Raw genomic sequence first — 10,021 nt, forward strand, 5'->3', positions numbered from 1 at the left:
TTCGGTTATTCGGTTATTAACCATACACAAAAATAAAAGAAACAATTCATTTAAAATGTGAAAAAAGTGACAACAATCCATTCAAAACGAAAAATAGTTAGAATGACTTAAATTAGTAAACTTTCAATCACTAAATTTACTATCAATAAAGCTTTAAAATTCACTATATTGGCCTAGAAGGAAGAGACAATAACATTTTCAGTTCCACAAAAAATTGGCATAGACACTCATATACATGAAATCAATACGAAAAATGTTTCATCTTGGGCATTTTTGCTTTCAATAAGTAAATTATAAAGAAATTTTAATGAAAATATGTATAAGATCTTTAAAATTGTTTATAAAAATAATATATTAAGTATGTATATTAATAAAATATATGTATATAATTCATCGGTTCGGTTCGGTTATTTCTTCGATTTTTTTCGAATAAAACCATAACCAAACCAAATACTATCGGTTTTCAAAAATCTAGAACCAAACCAAACCAAACCCAAATAAAATCGGTTTTATTTTATCGGTTTGGTTTGGTTTTTCGGTTAGGATCGGTTTTTATCCAAACCGTGAACACCCCTATATACAATTCTACCATAATTTTAAAGATTCTTGCCCCTTTTTCATATATTTTATTTTATTTTTAAAAAAAGGAGAGTTGAGGGATACAAAAGTATAATAAGCAATTATCAACCATTAGAATGCACATATTGGTTTAATTTTGCTAAAAACAAATCAAATACGTAACATTTTTTTGGCTTTATTTTGGATGTTGGTGTGTGAATAAACCCCCCTAGTCAATATAGTGTCGAAAGGAAGCTTCAAAAATTGGGAATATATACTTGCACTTCATATATTAGACGACTCTTTACATGAATATTTACTTTGACTAGATCAATAAATACATCATTAAAATGGTTTTATCATTGAACTATATAATATTTCCTCGGTCCACTTTTAATTGTCATAGTTTTTTTTAGAGTCAATGATAAGAATTTTGATAAACATTTACGATATATTTTTCATCATACTAATATGTAAAAAAATTCAATTTATAGTACTTTTCGTATAGTTTTTGAATATGTAAATTTTATTTAAAATATTGAATTAATGTAATCTAATTTAACTTTGAAAATTAGCCAAATTAATTTATAATTAAAAAAATGTGGCAGTTAGGTTAAGTAGGAGAATATTCCATTTTAATGCTATATATTTGGCTTTCATCCAAAAACTCTGATTGTCAAGTCAACATGGATGATTTACATAAATATCTCTTTTTTATTTATTACTATTTACTTTTTTATTAACTTGTGTGGTATAGTTCAGAACTAATAAAATAATTGATTGTCATCTAACATTTATTCATAATACTAGATTTTGTTGCCCGTGCTATGTACGGGCCCAATAACATAAATGGTATGTTTTGGGGCTAATAACAAAATTTTTGAAGCGATTGTTTGCGTGGATAAAGGAATAAGTTTTTTTTATCACAAACCTGTACTTTCTTTGACGCTATTCAAGGCACAATAAGACTACCCACATACAATATTTTTGAACAATTTTATGTTGTCAATTATCACGATTTAATTTTAAGAATCAGTCAATTTTTTTTTCTGTTTTTTTAATAAATATTTTAAGTTGTCAATTATCACGATTTATTGTATTTTATACATAATTTTTAACGATAGATTAATTTCAAGAATCAATCGAATTTTTTTAAATGTATTTATTTTTGAAATATTTTATGTTGTCAATTATCATGATTTATAGTATTTTTACGATAGATTAACTTCAAGAATCAGTGCAATTTTTTGTATCTTTTTCAAAACATATTTTATGTTGTCAATTATCATGATTTATAGTATTTTTACGATAGATTAACTTCAAGAATCAGTGCAATTTTTTGTATCTTTTTCAAAACATATTTTATGTTGTCAATTATCATGATTTATAGTATTTTTACGATAGATTAACTTCAAGAATCAGTGCAATTTTTTGTATCTTTTTCAAAACATATTTTATGTTGTCAATTATCATGATTTATAGTATTTTTACGATAGATTCACTTCAAGAATCAGTGGAATTTTTTATATTTTTTTTCAAAACATATTTTATGTTGTCAATTATCATGATTTATAGTATTTTTACGATAGATTCACTTCAAGAATCAGTGGAATTTTTTATATTTTTTTTCAAAACATATTTTATGTTGTCAATTATCATGATTTATAGTATTTTTACGATAGATTCACTTCAAGAATCAGTGGAATTTTTTATATTTTTTTTCAAAACATATTTTATGTTGTCAATTATCATGATTTATAGTATTTTTACGATAGATTCACTTCAAGAATCAGTGGAATTTTTTATATTTTTTTTCAAAACATATTTTATGTTGTCAATTATCATGATTTATAGTATTTTTACGATAGATTCACTTCAAGAATCAGTGGAATTTTTTATATTTTTTTTCAAAACATATTTTATGTTGTCAATTATCATGATTTATAGTATTTTTACGATAGATTAACTTCAAGAATCAGTGCAATTTTTTGTATCTTTTTCAAAACATATTTTATGTTGTCAATTATCATGATTTATAGTATTTTTACGATAGATTAACTTCAAGAATCAGTGCAATTTTTTGTATCTTTTTCAAAACATATTTTATGTTGTCAATTATCATGATTTATAGTATTTTTACGATAGATTAACTTCAAGAATCAGTGCAATTTTTTGTATCTTTTTCAAAACATATTTTATGTTGTCAATTATCATGATTTATAGTATTTTTACGATAGATTAACTTCAAGAATCAGTGCAATTTTTTGTATCTTTTTCAAAACATATTTTATGTTGTCAATTATCATGATTTATAGTATTTTTACGATAGATTAACTTCAAGAATCAGTGCAATTTTTTGTATCTTTTTCAAAACATATTTTATGTTGTCAATTATCATGATTTATAGTATTTTTACGATAGATTAACTTCAAGAATCAGTGCAATTTTTTGTATCTTTTTCAAAACATATGGAGTTTATGATGGGACTTTGAAATGTCCCATCATAAACTCTCTCTTATATATAAGTAGAATTTCTAGTTTATAAGGTTCATGATTAACACATGAGAGTACAAAAATATTGATTTTTGAGCCTCAATGAAGAAATAAAATAAAGCATTTTCATAGACTAAGGTGTGACGAGGGACTGAGTTGATGAGGTGTTAGGCTCAGCATATAACACTTGGTGGAAGATGAAAGGGCCTGCTGGTAATTTGATATTCTCCATTTTAAAAATAGTGTTTTAATTTGACTTAACACGAAATTTTAAAAAATAAAATAAACAAATTAATTTCATGATTAACACATGCAAATCGTACAAAAATATGAAAAAGGATGAGTTGCTCCCAAAAAGTAATCTACTGATTTTCTCATTGGGTACGTTAATGCTTTTTGTTTGGTCATATAAACTATAAACAGAATAAAACACCCCCAAAAAATGAAGAAGAGATAACTGATAAAATTCCCGAGTCAATGTGATGATACAATTGTAACTTGGATTTAACTTATATCTGGTGACAATTGAGCAGATTGGATTAAATTTGGACAGGTCAAAATATGTCAAGACAATACACAGGTTAAGACCCAACCCAACCAAATTTATTTGGGCCAAAATGGATTAGTAACGGATCATAACCCAATCCGTCTAATTTTTACTAAGTTTTAATAGCTTTATTTGTTATTTTGTAAGCTTTTAGTACCTAATAAAATCATTATTTTCTTTATTATAGCTATATATAGCATATAAAATAAAATAAAAGTTTATTAATAATATTTTGATAAGATTTCTCAAAAAGTCAATTTGAGTTACATATCAACCCAATTTTTAATGGGTTGAAATGAGATGATTGAGCTAATAAATGGGTTATGGGTGAGTCAATAACCAACCCAAACCTTAATGGATTGGGTCAAGTTGGACGGGCTGGACTTGATTTTGCCACCCATATATCGCCCGTATGGTTAAACAAAAATTTGTAATATCATTCCAATATAACTACTTGTAAAATTGAAGTTTTTTCCAGTTAATGTTATGATTAATTACCAGAAATTATCTTTAAAGTGACATATTAGTGTTAAACAATTTTATACGATTAATGTACAAAAGTTTAACGTTTGTAAATTAGGTGATGTTGTCAACAGGGTATGGCCAACTGCAAAATTGTAGCTTCTTATTTCAGACTTGAGAGTTACACAATCATACTATGCACCAAATTGATACTGACGTTGATTTTTCATGCACATTTAAAATCAGATGAAGAAAAAGATGGACGAAATTCATGCATATATATATATATATGTCTGAGAAGTCTAAAGTAAAAGCATACTTTATACATCCATACAAAGATGAGTCGATAATATTTAACTTTTCTTGTAGCTTTTGAAATCGACATATATATTCTTGTTTACATCTTTTGCTGCCAACCCAATCTCTCTCGTGAGCCTTGTCATTGATAGAATATTGGCGTTACCTAACAATTCCCCTCTCAATACCTGTATATTGTTGCTTTTGGAATCTTATTTATATATTGCATAGTAAACACAAGTTCATCTAAGATAACTGATTTATGATTGTTTAGAGATCAGAGAGTTTTAGGATAATAATTTCTACAAAACTGATGACCTTACAACAAAATTATTACAGTTGTACATAATTATTTTTCTATAAACAATTAAAAAAAACCAGAAAAGTAAGGTCCATTTATTAATTTGTATTTCAATTGACAGCGTGACGGGCCAATATATTACTCCCACATCGGGAGTGGAACACAAAAGCTACAGCCTTATAGGCTCCGTTCCAGTACCATATGTCACGACCTTACTTGAACATGATCTGTTCTATAGGCTCGTACCACTGTATCCTTGATTTTTAAGGAGACAAGAAACCAAGTCTGGTTGATGAAGCATGGCCATTTGACCAGAGCGTGATTAACAGCCTACCATGGCTCCTCGAGCTGTGGTGCAGTAGATGATCGTTCTTGGACCTGATTTCAGGCCTAGGATGGTCCCATGGCTGTCTGACAGACTCCCTTCTTTTTTGTTGTGTTTTTGTGCTTCGGGTGTGTTACATTTTTATATCTTAACACTCCTTATTAAAATGTCTGACTCCATCGGATACTTTAATTCTATATGGTTAGTAGTATTGTTGTGTTTCGAGTGTGTTACATTTTTATATCTTAACACTCCTTAGTAAAATGTCTGACTCCATCGGATACTTTTAATTCTATATGGTTAGTAGTAATAGCTAGATGTGTTGCATAGACTATACATTTTGATCCTAAAGCATAGAAAGTGACAATTCTGGGGAAAAAATAGATCATAAGTAAAGGAAAAAGAGAAAAATCAAAGCATTAGAAATTGACTTGCACTATCATAAAATTGTGATATGGTCCAAGAAAACTTTCCCATGAGAAAAAAAAAAAGGTTTCTTTTACATAAAAGGAACAGTTGTTACTTAGAATATGGTATGCCCTACAGATGTTGACAAAAAAAAATATTTATAAAACTTTTTTCATTTTATTGGTGTCTTTGCTAGCAATCACCATCATTCTTTTCTTTAAGCATTAAAAAAAGTTTCTTTTTACATAAAAGGAACAGTTGTTACATAGACTGTGAGTTGTGACATATCCAAGAAACACTCCACAACTTGACAAAAAAATTATATTGTTGGTGTCTTTGCTAGAAACCACCATCATTCTTTAAGCATTTACTCTTGTTTTTCCTTGAGATGAAAACTGAGATGAGGGACCAGAACTGAGAACAACTAGTATCGTTGTTACCGGCTATATTCAGGATTTGTAGAAGAGATGTCTAGGGAAATCGAAGAGATTGGAGAAGATAGCAAGAGTACTACTATAAAAGATGCAGAAACTAATGATGTTTATGTAGTTGTTGGGAAAAATGACTTGTATGTTGTTCAATGGGCACTTGATCATGCTGTTTCCCCTGGATTTCGCATCTTCCTCATGCATATTTTTCCTACCATTAAGTACATTCCAACACCAGGTAACTATTGTTCTTGCACATACATATCTTATATTCAATATCACATATGAGGAGTGTCGCGATTTATTAAAAAATCAGGAAATTCAAGAACATGAAAGAGTATATTGAATATAATGGTTCAATTTTCTTGTTGCTGCTGCTGTCTCATTAGTGACAGGAATCCTAGGATTTTTCACCATATATCTAGTCTTAAGTCAGATAAAAGTTAGTTAATAGGTGAATACTTTCTAGGAACAAAGGTTCGGGGAGCCTTGGATCACTGGTAAAATTGACTCGAACTTGTGACATATAGATTATAGGTTCGAGCCGTGGATCAGCCACTAACAAGTGCATCAGGGCAGGGTGCTTATATTAAACCCCCTTAGGGTGTGGCCCTTCCACGTACCATACATGAATGTAGGATGCCTTGCACTGATACTTGTATTAGGATAGACTGCTTACATTACACACCTCCATGGACGCTATGTTTCCCTTGATCCTGCGTGAAACGCGAGATGCTTTGAGCACCAAGCTATTTTTTTCTTCTAGGAACTAAGGAAAATTTGATGTAATAAAAGCAAAATGAAAGGGCTTGCTAACGAACATTGCTATATATGTTGAATTTTGTACGATAGTTGGGAACTTATCAAGAAGCCAATTGAGCAAAGAGCAAGTGCAAGTCTACATCAATGAAGAGAATAACAGGAGGAAGTCTCTCTTGCAGAGATACATTCGCCTATGCAACGATGCCAAAGTAAGTTCTAGCCTGTATCAATCAGAAACTTCCATCCAAAATTCGAAAACATTGTTACATGACAGTTCTTGATTTTACTTTGGCTGCTAGGTACCAGTTGATACTATGCTTGTAGAAAGCAATTCACCAGCTAAAGCATTACTTGACCTTATTCCTATTGTCAACATTACCAGCATTGTTATTGGAACCAGGCCATCGCGTTCCACGAGGTAAACATAGTTTTCCACCATAACATGAAATTATCAAAGTTCAAGCATGCTATAATGCTATTATTTGTCAATTTCAGGCTAGTAAAGAAGGGACAAGATATAGGAGAATATGTTCAAAAAAATGCACCAAAATTCTGTGAGGTTAAAGTGGTTAGCCAAGTGCAGCAGCTTAAACAAAGTTTTAATCGAACGCAGCCTGAGATTACAAGAAATTCTGATAGGAATTTCCTTGAATGCATATGCTTTTCCAGAAAATTCGATTGAAACGTTGGAAACAAGAATGTGACATGTTTTTTTCCCAGTACTTTAGCTTACTGTAATAGTGAACATTAAGTTTTTGTTATTAAGTTCTCTGTCATATAACTCGACGATGTTTTGTTCATAAAGAAATCATTTCTATTGCTACACAGACAATGACTTGTATGTTGTTCAATGGGCACTTGATCATGCTATTTTCCCCGGATTTTGCATCTTCCTCATGCACATTTTTCCTCCCATTAACTATATACATACACCAGATAATTTTATACTATTACTCTTGCACTCCATACTTGTATCTAAACAGATATAGGAGATCATGAGTGTTTGGTAAGGTCAATTTGCTATCTGTTTCTCCACTCAATTTCCTTCTTCATTTTAGTTTTTGATTGATGTAACTGTAGATATATCACAAACGCGATAGTATAATCAAGACATCACATCAGTGGGACTGTCAATTTATCGAAAAAATCAGGAAATTCAAGAACATGAAGAGTAATACTGAATATATTGGTTCAACGTTCTTTGTTTCGATCTGCTGTCTCATTTTTGACAGATGCAGATCAGCCTACCGATACTACGACTCAATATGTTTAATTCTGTTAAAATTGGACAGATGATGCTTATGAACTTTGATGAAAAACAACAAAATGAATGCCAACAAACATTGCTAAGTTGAATTTTGTATGATAGTAGGGAACTTATCAAGAAGCCAATTGAGCAAAATGCAAGTGTAAGTCTACATCAATGAAGAGAGTAACAGGAGGAAGAATCTCTTAGAACAATACATCCGTCTATGCAACGATGCTAAAATGATCGAGTGCAAGTCTATATACTAATTGGAAACTCCACATCCAAATTCCCAAAAACTTTGTTTCATGACATTACTTTAACTACTAGGTAGCAGTTGACACTGTGCTTGTCGAAAGCAATTCACCAGCAGAAGCATTACTTGACATTATTCCTATTGTCAACATTACCAGCATTGTCATTGGAACTAGTCCATCGCGCCCCACAAGGTAACACATTGCTAAATAAACTATGCAACATGAAATATATCAAGGGTGATAAACTGCTATTGTTTATCCATTTCAGGCTAACGAGGAAGGGACAAAACATCGCAGAATATGTTAAAAAGAAAGCACCAGAATTCTGTGACATTAAAGTGGTTGGCCAAATGCAGTACCCAAAACAGAGTTTTAATCAAAGGCAACATGAAAATGCAAAATGCAAATGCTTATCAGGCAAATTCAATCGAAATATTGAAAAAAAAGAATGTAACAAAGTTCTTAAACATGTAGAAACTTATCACACTACAATAACAAAAGAATTTCTCCAAATCAGTACAACTATAAAAAATCAGTCCTTCCTAATGAAGGAAATATCCATTGGCCATTAGACCATTCTTGATGAAACCTCAACTTATCAGTAGAATACGCAACGTGCTCCCCAGTAGTAGGAAAATAGACATGGTAATTTTCTTCATCTTCCCCAGTAATGACCCCGAACCACCAGGCCTCTTTGTCATACACATCTACAATAGCATAGGTTACCATTGACCTTGCAGGTGGAAGAGTAGGTGGAACAGGACGGACCTCAGAGACACGTACAGTCTCCTGTAATGGCGCGGTTTCATCATCAGTCACGAGAGTCTTGTATTGAACTTTATAATGTAAAGCGCCAACGGGATAAAGAATAGTTGCATGTAAGTAAGAACCTATGAAGCCTAATACTTGACTTGCAACTTCAACTTCATCACCAATTTGATATATTGTTGCTTGTTGTCCCTTATATGCTATTTCTCTTATTTCATTTGAGATTAAATCAATTTTTAATTGGTGATTTTCCTCTGCCATTGAAAAAAGTGAGCAATTTTGACGCATTTGTGAGTGATTTATAGGAACAGAATTGTTAGTTTCTTTCAAGTGACTATTAATATTAATGGGAATCGTTGTACTGTTTTCGAATGGTTACCTTTTTTTTTTCAAATTTTCTTTTATAACGTTCTTTTAACATGTAAAAAGATTTTTTTACAAAATCCGAACATGATAATATGGCTTCTTGTGTTTTATTTTTATTTCATATCAACTCCGGAAAAAAGTATTTTTATTAAAAAAAACACACACAATGGACAAACGCTATTATTTCTCTTTTTCTTCGATTATTTGTGAGCGTTTGATCATGTTTCATTGTGAAATTTGTAAAATATATATAGAATTTTTGTTTTCAAAGTGAAAAATGATATTTGAAATTTGCATGCAATTGTGTACGGTCACAAATATAAATTGGAGTTGCGTTTTAACATTTTATGAATTAAAATGAAGTGAAAAATAAAATAAAATTCAAATTCTTGAAAAAACCTGAAATTTAATTTGAGGTTAATTTTTAGAATTTTATGGCAAAATGTGTTTTCTGGAGTCTAGTGAACAATTTTCATGGCAAATTTTTTCAGAAATTTGAAAAACACCAAAAAATTATTTTTATTTTTTCTTTTCACTTATATTTATCACCAAACTAGATAATGTTGCCCGTGCTATGCACGGGCCCAATCATATAAATGGTATATTTTGGGGCTAATAACCGAGTTTTTGAAGCGATTGTTTGCGTGGATAAAGGAATAAGTTTTTTTATCACAAACCTGTACTTTCTTTGACGCTATTTAAGGCATAATAAGAGTACCCACATACAATATTTTTGAAATATTTTATGTTGTCAATTATCATGATTTATAGTATTTTTACGCAATTTTTAAATATAAAAAAAA

General features: G+C 30.4%; 2 protein-coding genes across 2 annotated transcripts; one reads left to right on the plus strand and one right to left on the minus strand.

The window, feature by feature from the left end:
• The first annotated feature begins 5,654 nt into the window (after positions 1-5,654).
• LOC102585932 (U-box domain-containing protein 35-like) lies at positions 5,655-7,406 on the plus strand. Its single transcript, XM_015308822.1, has 4 exons — positions 5,655-6,057; positions 6,672-6,790; positions 6,881-6,999; positions 7,077-7,406. Exons 1-4 carry the CDS (start codon positions 5,859-5,861, stop codon positions 7,261-7,263), a joined length of 624 nt encoding a protein of 207 aa, XP_015164308.1. The 5' UTR covers positions 5,655-5,858; the 3' UTR covers positions 7,264-7,406.
• A 1,200-nt stretch (positions 7,407-8,606) lies between these two features.
• On the minus strand, positions 8,607-9,140 carry LOC107060649 (uncharacterized). The gene has a single exon (XM_015308753.1). It carries the CDS (start codon positions 9,138-9,140, stop codon positions 8,607-8,609), a length of 534 nt encoding a protein of 177 aa, XP_015164239.1.
• Between the last annotated feature and the right edge of the window lie 881 nt (positions 9,141-10,021).

The sequence above is a fragment of the Solanum tuberosum genome, unplaced genomic scaffold, assembly GCF_000226075.1.
Source record: "Solanum tuberosum cultivar DM 1-3 516 R44 unplaced genomic scaffold, SolTub_3.0 scf00087, whole genome shotgun sequence".
Lineage (NCBI taxonomy): Eukaryota > Viridiplantae > Streptophyta > Magnoliopsida > Solanales > Solanaceae > Solanum > Solanum tuberosum.

Bases quoted from the DNA above. Each gene is read 5' to 3' on its own strand.
- LOC102585932 (XM_015308822.1), top strand. From the start codon at position 5,859: ATGTCTAGGGAAATCGAAGAGATTGGAGAAGATAGCAAGAGTACTACT. The intron at 6,058-6,671 runs GTAACTATTGTT...TTTGTACGATAG, and splicing joins TAAGTACATTCCAACACCAG to TTGGGAACTTATCAAGAAGC. The intron at 6,791-6,880 runs GTAAGTTCTAGC...TTTGGCTGCTAG, and splicing joins GCCTATGCAACGATGCCAAA to GTACCAGTTGATACTATGCT.
- LOC107060649 (XM_015308753.1), bottom strand. From the start codon at position 9,140: ATGCGTCAAAATTGCTCACTTTTTTCAATGGCAGAGGAAAATCACCAA.